General features: G+C 27.1%; 4 protein-coding genes across 4 annotated transcripts; all 4 read left to right on the forward strand.

The window, feature by feature from the left end:
• Window positions 1-92: 92 nt before the first annotated feature.
• Window positions 93-1,580, forward strand: LOC113552991 (geranylgeranyl transferase type-1 subunit beta). Its single transcript, XM_026956079.1, has one exon. It carries the CDS (start codon window positions 439-441, stop codon window positions 1,519-1,521), a length of 1,083 nt encoding a protein of 360 aa, XP_026811880.1. The 5' UTR covers window positions 93-438; the 3' UTR covers window positions 1,522-1,580.
• Window positions 1,581-2,291: 711 nt separating this feature from the next.
• Window positions 2,292-5,976, forward strand: LOC113553594 (NADH-ubiquinone oxidoreductase subunit 8). The gene is made up of 5 exons (XM_026956995.1): window positions 2,292-2,455; window positions 4,554-4,712; window positions 5,267-5,439; window positions 5,522-5,650; window positions 5,714-5,976. The coding sequence occupies exons 1-5, from the start codon at window positions 2,428-2,430 to the stop codon at window positions 5,843-5,845; spliced, it is 621 nt and encodes a 206-aa protein (XP_026812796.1). The 5' UTR covers window positions 2,292-2,427; the 3' UTR covers window positions 5,846-5,976.
• Window positions 5,977-8,443: 2,467 nt separating this feature from the next.
• LOC113553971 lies at window positions 8,444-10,466 on the forward strand. The gene is made up of 3 exons (XM_026957584.1): window positions 8,444-9,400; window positions 9,533-9,679; window positions 10,232-10,466. The coding sequence occupies exons 1-3, from the start codon at window positions 9,146-9,148 to the stop codon at window positions 10,343-10,345; spliced, it is 516 nt and encodes a 171-aa protein (XP_026813385.1). The 5' UTR covers window positions 8,444-9,145; the 3' UTR covers window positions 10,346-10,466.
• A 1,267-nt stretch (window positions 10,467-11,733) lies between these two features.
• LOC113553342 (U6 snRNA-associated Sm-like protein LSm4) lies at window positions 11,734-13,792 on the forward strand. Its single transcript, XM_026956639.1, has 5 exons — window positions 11,734-11,972; window positions 12,061-12,102; window positions 12,336-12,434; window positions 12,948-13,119; window positions 13,317-13,792. The coding sequence occupies exons 1-5, from the start codon at window positions 11,970-11,972 to the stop codon at window positions 13,403-13,405; spliced, it is 405 nt and encodes a 134-aa protein (XP_026812440.1). The 5' UTR covers window positions 11,734-11,969; the 3' UTR covers window positions 13,406-13,792.
• Window positions 13,793-14,941: the final 1,149 nt, after the last annotated feature.

A 14,941-nucleotide genomic window follows, 5' to 3' on the forward strand; every position in this document is an offset into this window, starting at 1 on the left:
AAATCAAGATATATTATGTTTTCGATGTGATGGTGTCGCGCTCTGCCGGTATTTTGGTTGTTTTGTTAGTACCAAAAGCGATAACGATGACACATTGATGGGGTTACGAGACCGCAGTGGCAGTACCGCACGGCGTACAACGACGAGTGATGATTGACGAATTGGGCCGGACTACCGAAATTGACAGTTCATTAGTTCAACCTTCTTTCAACAGTTGTATAAGTTTTGCACAAAACAGTAGTACAAGTTTTTTGATATTTTGTTTTCTTTATCTCTCCGATAATATCGTTTGCATCCGAAACGATCGGGTAGCTCGGAATTTATACGAATTTGCTTCTCCATTAAGGCGATGCCGCTGTTAAATTATATCCTCCCCGGCTGCTAGACGCTAGCTGATATACCGATTTACCTCCACTGGGTCTACGAGTCTCCTTCAAGATGAACAAGCCAGATTTGAAATTTGAGCTACACAAGAAATATTTTCGTCGCTCGTTGGACCTGTTGCCCAGCGAGAGTGCCGTATTCGATTATTCGCGGCTCACCATACTGTATTTCGCGCTCATTGGTTTGGACATATTGGACGGCTTAGATTCGCTCTCTGATGATCGTAAGAAAGACATTGTCGAGTGGGTGTACAGGCTGCAGTTGGTACCCAACGAAAATTGTTCCGTGCACAAATGTGGTTTCATGGGGTCCACTACCGTCATCCATTTAAAGAATCATCCAGGCTCTGAAAAGTATTGCGAAAGCAACGTTGCTATGACGTACATGGCATTGTGTATTCTAATTACAATGGGTGACAATTTGAGTCGTGTTAATAAATCAGCTGTACTTCAAGGTGTAGCATCTCTGCAAAAACCAGATGGCAGTTTCAAAAGCAACTATGAACATGGTGAGAGTGATTTGAGATTTGTATACTGTTCACTTGCAATATGCAACATTTTGAATGATTCTTCGGGTATTAATGTAAATAATGCCATTAAATTTATTTCAAAATGTCTAAACTATGATGGAGCATTTGGACAAAACCCAGGAACTGAATCGCACGGTGGTTCTACTTATTGTGCAGTTGCGTCGTTATCTCTTTTAAATAAAATTAATCTTGTCTTAGATGATAATAAATCAAGAATATTAGAGCGCTGGGCAGTAAATAGACAAACTAAAGGAGGTTTTCAAGGAAGACCTAATAAAGAAGCCGACACTTGTTATTCCTTCTGGTTGGGTGCTACACTCAGTATTATGGGATCACTAAATAAAATAAACCCAGAGAGAAATAGGGCTTTTGTTCTACTTAATGCTAACTTGATAACTGGTGGATTTAGTAAAAACATGGAATCTATACCAGATCCAATGCACACCTGTTTAAGCTTGTGCGGATTAAGTTTGATCGGCGAAGAAAATCTAAACCCTATTAATCCTGCATTAAATATTACCGTGAGGGCAACAAATTATTTAAAACAAATTCAAGAAGCTTGTACATCACCGAACAAAGATATATTCAATACAGATACTGATAATTAAATTATCTTCCTATATTAGATGTTAATTTTTAAAATATAATAAAACAATTAATTAGTCAACTTGAACTATGACTGATTTATATACTTTTTTTTTTACAACTATGAACAATTAAAAATATATCAAATACATGTCTTGTAAAATATTGTTAATATCAACATGTTGAACATTATTTTATGTTAAACTTTTCAGATACCACTGAGTTCCAATTTGTGATGTAAATTGTAAAATATATAAATTTAAAATATGACAATCTGTTTAATGTTATAAAAATTAAGGAACTGTAGGTATATCTTACTTTGTTCTAATAGTAATTATTTTTTACTAAAAATAAATAAAAGTTTATTGAGACAAAGACTATAATTTTGTATTACGATTTTTGACGCTTAAATTTGTACTATCTTCTTAGGTGTTTGTTTTTGACTATCATTCTATGTCAGATTTAGTGGAATACTTTGTTTTCTATGGACGGATTCTAACTACGTTACATAATTTTTTTTCTATACTTTATCAATCTATTTTGTTCTATATCTTATTACCTTACAGGTGTTCGTAGTTGTGGCATGACGCTACTTTTAGTTTTTTTCACTCTTTGTTGTACCTTTAAGCTTCTACGACATAAATAAATAAAAATAATAACCTTAGTCGGTGATTATTATCAATATCTGCGGTTCTTTGATAATCCGCATCAGCTGTTACTAACTGCTGAAACGCTGGTATGAACTTGAAGCTAGAAACGATAATATTGATAGCATATCAATCATAGATTTGCCTTGAGGACAATTTTTTAATTTTATAAAACTCCTTCAAAAGTTATTATTTATTTTTTTACTTAAAGCTCACAAGTATTTACACGTATACTTGTTATTATTATTTGTTTTTTTGTAGAATACGTTTAAATTTTTCAGTATGAATTTAGCAGCATTAACAAGGGCTGGTAAGAACTTATTTTTTTTATGTATAAAAATGTAATAAGTATTAAGTATATCAATAATCAAACTCAAAACTATCTACCAACCAAAAACTATTTTTTCAGAATAAATATAATTTAAATTATTCAATAAATATAAAAATATATAGAATTCAAATTATTTACTGAAGAAAAATTTACTAGAAATCAATACTAAAAAACATAGACCATGGATCTTAAAGAATTTCAAAAAGTTAGTAATTATAATATAGGTGTTTGAGAGCAAATTTGTACTAAGAAAGATAGATTAGTCAGAGAAAATAAATAAAGCCCAATAAGCGTTTAGTGTATTGATGAAATTCTTAAGGATGATATCATGTCTAGAAAAACAAGAGTTAGATTGTACTTTGCTATTATAAGATAAACCCTCATTTATGATTGTAAAGCTTGGAAGACCACTAAAAAGACAGAAAAGTTTGAGAATCTTTGAAAACAGGATATGGAAGAAAATCCTAGGAAACCGGGGAAAAAGATATTACAAAGAGGTATGCAATATGATGAGAAACTATAAAAATAAACCAGTAACTAGCCTTATTAATGGTCAAAGCAGTGACCGCTTTAATTTTTTTTTCTTTGGTGACAGCTCTAGGGTTTAATTTTGAAGGAGGCCATGAACAATTGTTATTTTGTTGATATTTCAATATTTTATGATAAGTATTATATACCTGTGTATCAAAGTATAATTATATCAAATACTTCAAAATCTGTGCTATAGATAACCTCATTAGCTTAATTTTATTATTTATTAATTATTTCATAGTAACAATAATTGTAAAAATATATGCATAGGTATATAAAAAAATATAATTTATTGGGAATTATGAAACTAAAAATTATTTTTTATTAAATTCTCAAGTGTTTTAGTTATAAAAGTAACAAACTAATAAGTGTACAAATTACAATACAAAATATAATTTTTATTCTTATTTTGTGTAAATTGATCCATTATTTTATCTATATTGGCATACAAGCAAGAGCATTCAGTTTGTTTTGAACCATTCGTGTACGTAATCAAGTTTTAAGCCATTGTTATATATGGTGTACTGACGTACTATTACTACACAATAATATAAGATACAAACAACTAGGTAACTAGAATTTACAATTGGATGATATTGTATTGATTATACTAACATAATATTAAATTATATATCAGGGATGGTGAACTTTTTTGGGGTCAAGTGCTAACTTTCCTAATTAAGGTTTAAAAAATTTTTCTCATGCCCAAAGGAAATTATATTTTCCAAGGATAAAAATAAAGTTACATATTTATTATATGTTATTATTTTATTAAGTAGACACATCTATTTTTTGTAATTATAATTTTTAAAATGTATATTATTTGTTTCTTTGAATTTCTTATAACTGTTATAATCAAAACTTTATAATTAGCATAATTTTTAATAATTTTACTTTTTTCTTGTACCATTGAAAATTGATCCACATTTGGTGGCGACCCCTGCTATATACCATAATAATAAAAGCGTATATTAAATTCAATTGTATAGTAGGTATTCTGTAGGTACCTGTTTTCTATTTTTTTGGAATTTGTGAGGTAGGGGGATATACTCCCTCCCCTAAAGTTGCCACTAGGTCAAAGGATATTATGGTTGAGTCACAAAATGAGAAGAGGAGAGAACAAAACAATTGGAATCGAAATCATAAGGAAAATGATTTAGAAAAGAACTCAGTTAAATACTTGGAAAAATTTGAATTAATGTGGTAAATGATCTAAAAACCTGATGAATTAGAAACTTGAGAGAAGTAGTGCAAGATAGAGAAAGATGGTGGTGTAAATACTGATGTAAAATACAAGTCAGTGTAATTAATATGTTAGTAGAAGAAGAAGAATTAAAGTTATTTTTTTGTAGTATTTACCAGTTGACCTACAGGCTACAGTTGATATATTTTTTTAAAGCAATGAAATTTAATATAATATTTACACAGATATACATAGTATATATTTATAAATATTATTCTACAATAAATTTCTTACATTTTTATAGTTTTAATTATTAATAGTCAATTATGTTAATGTATTTTATTATGTTCATTATTTTTACAGGTAATACAGTTTTGCGATCAACTATTCGGGTACCATTTAGATCAGCATCGCAAATTAACTATATCAATGTGAACAGAGATGATGAATTTGAAAATTTAAGTTGGAGCGCTATGTCAGATCAAGCTATTTCTTATGCATTTGTTTCTGAACTATGTAGAGGTAATTAATCAAATTACGCAAATTATAAGCACATATTTAGTGAAAAATTTGTGTTTAAAAAAAGTTGTTTTAATGTATAAATATATGCTGAGGGCATATGTTACAATTTTATTCTCAAATTAAAGGTTAACAATGTCCTCAATAGAATACAACCTATGCATTTTGTTTTCTGTACATTAGACACATGCAACATGGAGTAAATTTGTGAAATAATTATTTATTTTCTTGTGCATATGTCAGGCATAGAAAACAGAATAAGTATAGAATTCCTGTAATAATAAAAATTTTGATAAATTGTATATTTTTAATTACATCATACATTTTATAGTAAACTTATTGCTATAGTAATATATTGTCCATAGCTTTTACTGCTTAGTAGGAAAAATTAGGTTATAAGCTTTATATTCTTAATTAGAATATACTGACATACTGTAGAAGTGTTTTTTTTTTTTAATTTAAGCAAACATGTTTTTAATACTTACTAAAAAACCCTGTTGATTAAATACTTACTAAAAAACCCTGTTGATTATTATCTTAAAATAAACTATTTTTAGGTGCTGCTGTATCATTGGCCCATTTCTTCAAGGAACCAGCCACTATCAACTATCCATTTGAAAAAGGACCTTTGTCACCACGTTTCCGAGGAGAACATGCTCTTAGACGTTACCCATCTGGTGAAGAGAGATGTATTGCCTGCAAATTGTGTGAAGCTATTTGTCCAGCTCAAGTAAAATTACTGTTATGATTATTATATATTTACATGTTTTTTTGTATAAATAAATATATATATGAATAAATGATTTGTATAGGCTATCACTATTGAAGCTGAAGAAAGAGCTGACGGAAGTCGCCGTACCACACGTTATGACATTGATATGACTAAATGTATATACTGCGGTTTTTGCCAAGAAGCATGTCCCGTAGATGCTATTGTTGAAGTAAAATTAAATACAGTTATGATTTCATCAAACTATAGCTTAATATCTGTTAATATTTTTTAGGGCCCAAATTTTGAATACTCTACTGAAACACATGAAGAACTTTTGTATAACAAAGAAAAGTTATTAAATAATGGTGATAAATGGGAATCAGAGATTGCTGCTAATATACATGCTGACCATCTATACCGTTAATGCTAATAATCAACTTAGTAAATATATACGTTTAGTTTTTCTTCATTATAAAACAATATGTATTACATAAGTTGTTTGACTTCATGCATAATAATATTCTTAAAATAAAATGTACACAAATATAAAATATATGGAAATGTTAGTTATTGAAACTGTGTTACAGCCTACAAAATAATATTATTCTAAATTTAATTCCACTCGAGTTTAAAATTGTTTCATTAAATTATTTTACTAATTTTTAGTATGTATATTAAAAAGGTTCAATATGATTTGTATTTATTTTTTTTTAAAAAATTAAAATTTATTGGTTAAATTTTTAACAATAGATTTTATTCTGTAATCAATAAAAGTAATATTAATTTTAAGTATTTTAAAACAAAATAAATGTTGTTTTTAAATTTTAGGCAGTAACATAACAAAATAAAAATATAGATGTTTGCCTTGTTAAACATAACTATTGTTCTAAATATTCAAATATTAATTGAAATAATACACTTAATTATAAAATATAAGAGTAGCACAGCAAGTGAGGCAATTATTACATTTTAAATGTGGTTTTATATTATTTATTTAAAATCAAATATTTTGGTAATATTCTTTCATTTTAAAACAAAAAGTATAAATTGTATTAAATAATAATAATAAAATAATTATGACATCTAAATACACGCCGGCACACCGCAACTAGTTTGGTCTACACTTACTAAAAAGTGCCGCCACCATCATGTCAATCTATCTGGCAACAACTATAATTTTATACTTTGAAAAAATTATCTCTATGACTCTGTAATATATTTACTAACAGTTGGTAATTAGTATGGACTTTACTAGTTTACTAGAAGTGTAATTTACCATTTCACCTAACGGTTTTAAAGAAAGTTGTTGGTAGTGGATACATTCTTTATTCATAAATAAATCAATCATTTTAATCAAAAATAAATAGCTGTTTTCTTTGTTTGTGCAATACTAAAATGTCTGTGTTTAAAATGTATACTGAAAAGAAGTTCACACATTTATAAAACTAAATAATAATTATTGACTATTGTTACCTATATTATACTGTTTTTTTTTTGTATCTTAACTACTCAAAAATAAGAGTTGAACTTAAACTTAAGTTTAAAGACTTAGACCATTAATAATACAAAAGTTCAGAACCTTAACTAGGGTGAGGCAAGCAAGGCACTTGCCTTGGGCGCCTAATGCTGAGGACGTAAAAATATTAAATGATAAAGTAAAAAAAAATGTTGTTATCAATAAAAGATTTTTTAACGACCCGTAAATATAATGATATTTCCTGGCGATTAATATCTTAATTATAATTTTTTTACATACAGCAGAATATTTTGATAACAATATTGATTTTATAAAGAATTTTATGTTAAGGTAAAAAAACGAATTGGACTTATGTGTTTTCACTTTTCACGCGAAATATCTAATTTACATTAGGTATTTCTATACATTTTAAATGTTTATAAAAGTGGATAGCCGCATAGGTATCTGGTATAGTGACTGCCGACTGATAATGTTTTCTGTTGATAATAATTGCATGCATTTGTATGCTCGGCAAGGTTTAATCAATACAATTTATAAGAAAAGTTCTATTTGGTTTTTACTTTGGTCGTTACACTTACACATGGCAATATACAATTAGAGTGGAATGGGTAAAAGATTAGAGAGCAATCCGCAGACCGCTGTTATACTTGTAAATTGTAATAATTGTATGTGGCGTATGCGTGAAACGACCATATTATTCTCTTCAGTCTCCTTCACTCGAGTCTCGGTGAACGGACTATCTGACTATACTACTATAGCCTATATGACGTATGTAAAAGTCAATACTGTATAATATTATACATATTATAAAATCCGATAATCATGATTCGCGGTATTTTATCACTTTATTAATATCATAAGTTGTTTTAAATTTTAATGAACAACTCATTAGCTAAAAATAAAATATTAAACAATTTTCATACACATAAGCTGAAAAGCGAAATGCCGAAATACTTTTTTATGTCTTACCCACGTTATAATTAAGTAGTGGAGCGATACCCCTTTAAAATGAGGGCGGATTGCCTGTGTGGAGTCGGGACCTATGAACGTACAAAACGCTTTTATCATAGATTCGGAAGAGTTAACACATATTATAATTAGAAACCCTGGAGGACTTGAGGCAGTTGAGGTAGTACTGAAGTGGAACCACTAGAACCAGAGAAGTTTACCATCGTTAGAGTTCATAGGTTGTTAAAATTGGAAAAGTTTACAATCTCCCTCTCAACTATATTTTTGATTTAAAAATTTAAGTAATTTAATTATAAGATAAGAAATAATTAATCTTAATAACATTAATATAGATATTTAATATAAATATATACTATTGGGCATTGGCTATAATTTTTTTGTATTATTTAAATACGTAATTTAGTAACCTTACAAAATTTTAATATGTTATTTAACATAACAATAAAAATTATTATTTCTAATAATATAGAAATTACCAAAATGACAAAAATGTATTAATAAGTGTACAATAAAAAAAAAAATATAGGTTCAGTGTATAATTACATAAGTAAAATTACTACATTTTACTATCGAATCTGCTGCTTTAGGCATAGCCGTAACTGGTGGAGAGTTCAGGGGTCTGGACCCCCTCCCCCAAAACTTTATAAAAATAGAAACATTTTAGTGGCGAGTATAATTTATTGACTATATATTTTTAGTATAAATATGAAAAAAAAAGTTGAACCCCCCTGAATTTTTTTTCAATTACGGCCTTGGCTGTAGGTGATTATGGACATTGGTTATTAAAAACAATTAATATAAAAACAAATGTTTTAATGCATTAGTATTATATTTTGTATTAAAAATTATTATTCTATACTAAATACGGTTGTGTCACATATCTACATATATAAACATTAAATGCTATTGGTGGGTACCAAACTACCAAACAGGAAACAGGAAATCCGATAGCAGATGGCAGTTGGGCAGTAAATTACTACCTATTGTGTTACCTATAGGCTGTAGTTACAGGTGACAGGTGAATTCATTCGTGCGTTGACTCTTGAGTGGTTGGATGTGTAATATTAAACTATAATATACGTTTTCGATTTTATTTGCCGTGTGTGTTTTTCTAGTTTCGATGCAAATACTCAATGTTTCATACCACGTACAACGACGTTTTAAGTGTCTTGTAAAGTTGTAAAGTTATAAATATTACCTACTTTCAAAATCAATTAATAAATACATAATAGATACCTATTATTATTATTGTTATTATTTCTGCTTTAACCGTTCGTGATGGACGAAGACATACGATACCAACGCCTTCCCCAATCATTCTCCGTCAGAGAACTCGGGTCTTCCGAGGCCAGGGGCTTATGGGGAATCAAACACACGCGGAAACCAGTTGATTTGATGGTAGCGAAAGCTAAAAGCTCGTCAACGCCCTTACAGCCACAAGTCGAACTACGAATTACCGAAGACGGATGTGAAATTATTGGTGACAAATTTAGAAAAGTTTTCCCTATTCACACAGTTTCTTACGGAGTTCAAGTTAGTATTACATTACGCTGATTATTAATTATAATAATATACCTATTGTGCTTGTGTTATTATATAGCTTTATGAAAACAATATTTATTTGTTTTTGTTAAAAGTGAAAATAAATAAATGTCACGTCCATAGGATTTGGTTTATACAAGAGTTTTCTGCATGATAGTTGTTAAAGAACAAATAAGTACGGACAGAAAACCATTTGATTGTGTGGCGTTTGTCTGCGAAAGTCGTCAAGCTGCAAGAAATTTGACTTATACTTTAGCTACAGCATTTCAAGTAATTTATTTAAATTAAATATATATTATAAATGAATAAAAGTACACAATGTAATGTGTTTTAAATTATGTGGTCCTGAGTGATGGTAAATAGTTAAAATAAAATAAATTAAAAACATTTAGGTACCTAGTGAATAGCTATTAATGTAATATGTTTATTAATACATCAGTAGTTGTAGGTACCAATATTATATATCTGCCTAATAAAATAGTATCCAAATAGTATTGTCATAATTTAATATATAATAATATTTGAAATAACATTATAGTCTTAAAAACAGTACATTTTTATGGTTTATTATTGATCAAATAAAAACGTATAAATACAATAATGTGGTCATTAAAATCACATGTACATTACATTTTTTCCTCCAAAAAAATTTTAAAAATATTTTTTATTCTGTCTATTAATAGATGATATATACTATATTATTTATTTATTTTAAATATATTTATTATATTATTTCTTAAATATTTAATCTATTTAAACTAAAACCAAAAATTAGTCTAAACAATAAATGGATTATCAATTTTTTTTTTTTTTTGCTTTTAGGCGTATAGCAGGAAAGTACGAAGTACTGGAACATCTAAATCTCGCTTTGCCATTGATTTAAGAACTGCTGATGAACTAGAAATGGATCTTAAGAAAGTTGACTCTGAGGCATAATCTTGTCATATTGATAGTTTTATTTTAAAATTAAATTTATAAATGTTTTTATATTGAAATATTATTTAAAGAAAAAAAAATGCTTTGATACCTACATTATGTATGACTATTTAACTTAAGATTTTACTATGATTTTCTAATTATTACTTATTAGTATTAGTATTAAACACAATTACAATTATAATTGTGGTATTTATATAAATAAATTTTGATTCAATAGTATTATAAACAATTTTTTTAAATTTGATATTTTGATGTGGTTGTTGGTAATATTATTTGTTTATAACTGTCTTTTTTTTTTTTTAAATTGTTTTAACCAACATTGGTATTAAATATTATATTACTATTATTATACTGCTTAATTATTATTATCTATATAATGAACCTAAAAACTTATAAGATCCTTTAATTGTAACTGGAAACTTAATTATCTGAGAAATGTTAATGTTAAGTACTATAATAAAAATGTCTTACCATGATTTTATAATACATCAATAGTCTTACTAATATATTAACAGTTCTCAACCATTTTATCATTAAAGTTCCTGAATCAGATAAATAACCGTTGTACTAATTATTAAAAATATGTTAACAATATTTTTAATAACAGATTTGTAATTTGGTAAAACAATGAACATTTTTTTTTTATAGTTTTCCAAATGTAACACCATTTAGATTTTCTAACCTGATTTAAAGAAATAGAGGCCCTATGCTCTGTTCGCTTTTTAACTAAAGATTAATAAAAATTAAAACAGTATTTAAAAAAAAATAAAACAATATAATATATTGGTAGTTGACTGCCAAATTTAAATTGTATCTATAAATCACTACAATACCCAGACAGAGTAAAAATAGTTCTAAACATTTGTGCTCGTGCACCACATGCCCATCAGGGTATACTATGCTGTGTGCATGATTCACATTTTTTGAAACAAATAATATCATGATAAAATATATTTAATTTGTCATGGATAATGTAATAGCCCATACGAGGACTTAAGTATGCACTTTTGGAAAAACATGTTATGGAAAATAAGTTTTGTGAAATAAAAGTTTGTTTCATACTGCATATCACAATTTTCCTATTCAAAGATTCAAACACTCTTGTTTCCATACAAATGTCTTATAATAATATATTAATATAGTTCTACAAAACGTCAAGACATTTGTTCAAACCACGAATTATCATATACTAAACCTAAATACTAAAGTATCTTAATTCGTGGTTCAAACGGACATAAGTCAGTTGGCATTATGTCTGTTATTATTCTAAGGCCTCGTGTATGTTTCAATAATTTAATATCTTTTACGATGGAACACTGGAAATTTAAATTTATCTGTTGATAACTCTTATCAATTTAAACATCGAATTTATCAAATTATCCGGTATTTGTTTTCAGCCTTTCGTATATTCGAGTATTCGACATCGACGATCGGCGTTCGTTAATTTGTTTCAATGCACGTTTAGAAACGTTATTACTGAATGATGAATATTTATGCCTGATATCCGCGTAAACAATTAAACAGTACTTATTACTAATTTTTAATATTTTAAAATTATTTCTGTATATTCATTACTGTTTTTGATTTTTGTGCACTTTAATAAATACAGTACATACATAAAATGGTAATAATATTTTCTTTTTATTGTTTTATTATTAACGGGTTATTCATGTATACTTTTGATTGAATTTTCATTATTTTTTTCGTTTCAGTTACCTCTTTCATTACTCAAAACTGCTCAGAATCACCCGATGGTAAGCTCATGCATATATAATATAAACAAATAAGGGTGATTTAATGTTCTAATTCTAATTGTTGGTAATAAAATATTTAAAATCTTAATATTAACTTATTGAGGTAATAGAATATAACTTTTTTTTCTAAAAATAATATGATAATATTTTAACAATAAGACTGTTGGTAGTTGGTATATATTTCTGAATATTAGTTTATAGTTATATGTTTTAAATAAAAAATTTGTTTGTAGCTGGTTGAATTGAAAAATGGTGAAACATACAATGGACATTTAGTTACATGCGATAGTTGGATGAATATCAATTTACGAGAAGTTATCTGCACATCGAAAGTATGTATTATTCTGAAAATTAACACTATATAGTACTATTTTTAATTAGTGTATCCAGACATCCCATAATGTTATCAGAGAAGTGTACTGTTAGATGTGGCAAGGCAAGACATCCTTGCATCTTGATAGGTATCTACTGGTTACAATTTGGTAATGTAGCGTTTGAAATAGCGTCAATGATCTCAAATTATTCTTATAGCTAATATTTTTTTCATTTTTTTTTATAGGCATATAGCATGTATTTTAATTTTTTTTATTATAGTTCATAATTTTCTTTGAGAGTTTCATTATTATTCGATATTAATTGGTTTATTGCTTATTCATTTATAGATGTTTATTGGTCATGAGACATTATGATATATCAGAATTATTATTAATTTACTCGATTTAAAATATTTTAAAATTTGATAGACCTCTCATCTTATAAAATTATTTGTATTTGTTTTTATTCTACTTTAATTGTTTAGATGTTACAATATTGAAATATTATTAAATTATTAAATTTTATTTTAGGACGGAGATAGATTTTGGAGACTCCCGGAATGTTATATCAGAGGTAGTATGATTAAATACTTAAGAATACCAGATGAAATATTTGATATGGTAAAAGAAGATATAGTTGTAAACAAAGCTCGTGGTCGAACAGATAACCAGAAAAATCGTGCTCCTAGAGGAGCTAGACAAGGTATAATAAATATATTTTTTAGAAAACATTTTATTATTTTTATTGTTGACTGTACACTGTTATTATCTGTTACATTACATTATAATTTGATATGCTTAAAATATTTTGTAATTACTAAAATTAAAATTGTATTTATACAATTTAATGTAGTATTGATTATATATTAAATGTTAGTAAAATTGTATTTTATGTTTTAGGTTTTGGAGGTAGAGGAGGCGGTGGTAACAACCGTGGTACTGGACCACAGCAACAGAGAGGTGGCCCAAATAAGTTTAGAGGAAAATAAATTGTATATTTTATAAGTTATATTTATGCAATATTTGTGTATATTTAAATTTATAAATGTATAATTGCAATAACATATGTAACAAAATTTCTCATTTTTTTTAAAGTAATTAAGAAATTTTTACTTAACCACTAAAAAAAGAAAATTAAATTAAAAAATACAATCATTAAAATAAGTATTGTATTAGCATTAATATGATCTATAATATTGTCAAAGTTGAAACTATGAAAGAATAAGGTATTCAAATTTAGGTAAACATTTAATCGATAAAAAGGTGTAAATTTATTTTTAAATGTAATGTAAGTACTGAAGACTGGATTAAAATAGTATATCAGTGTTTTAATTTTTTAAATTTATGCATGCAATAAAAATGAAAATATATTCAATTTGAACAATATATGACTCTTAATTACTTGATTTCCATTTATGAGAAATGTGTGTAGGATATAAGATTTATTATTAATGTACTCCCTCCATTTTTATATTTATTGATTGTCTTTCAATTTTGACATCTCAAAGTTTGAAATATTAGTACTGAATTTATTTCTTGCAATTGTATACTCTTTTCTTTTAATGTATGCCATTTTTTGAGGGATTAATACGATTGCTGTTTTACCTAAAAGTTGGATGTTACTATGTTAGTATTTAACCCTTGACAGGTTAGGTTTTTCAAGTTCTTGTCAGGACTTGATTATTAATTTTTCAATTAAAGTCTTCCTAGCAGTGTGAATTCTTAATTAAGTTTAGCAGACAATCTCTTTTTGATTATAAAACAGAAGAACCTATTTATGAGTAAAGCCACAGTCATAGACATAATTACTAGTTATTATCACCTATAGGAGTAGGGTTTGCAAGTCCAGAAACATAACACATCAATCTTGCTAAGTCATATTAAATTATGATTGATGACATAAAAATTCTTTTCAAATGTTTTTATTGGATGATAAATTTCTTTAAGACATTTTTAGAATGATGGTTAGTGGTTACATAAAATATAAATAACTAAGTGTTTTGTAGTGGATGGACTTACTAGTCTATCGATGTAATAACAAAATGTATAAATAAAATTATACCGGATGTAAATAATTTAAATTAAAAAAAAATGCATGACTGTAAATCCAACATTGTAAATACCCATGTATACACAGTTAAGCAAATAATCATAATTAATTAATCAGTCAATGTAAGCTAATGTCAGTCATTAAACCAAGTTGTTGAATCATTTAATAATTCATGATAAGAAAATTTTCTTTGAATAGGAAACAAATGTCAGATTAGTGCAAACAAGAATTAGAGGAGGTTCTTTTTTTATATAATATTTAGTAGCCATAAAAAGAAAGAAGTGCTTCTAAGTAATAATTCTTCTAAAATAATATACTGTAATATAAATTTAGACTTCTATTATGTGATGTCAATAAATAATCAATTTTACAATGAGAATTTATAATTTTTGTTAGTTTCTACATAGAAAATACTAAAAAATAAAAATTTAAACATTTTTCTGTGTACTTGATATCTTTAAGTAGATATATTTTG

This window comes from Rhopalosiphum maidis, chromosome 2, assembly GCF_003676215.2.
Source record: "Rhopalosiphum maidis isolate BTI-1 chromosome 2, ASM367621v3, whole genome shotgun sequence".
Taxonomy (NCBI): domain Eukaryota; kingdom Metazoa; phylum Arthropoda; class Insecta; order Hemiptera; family Aphididae; genus Rhopalosiphum; species Rhopalosiphum maidis.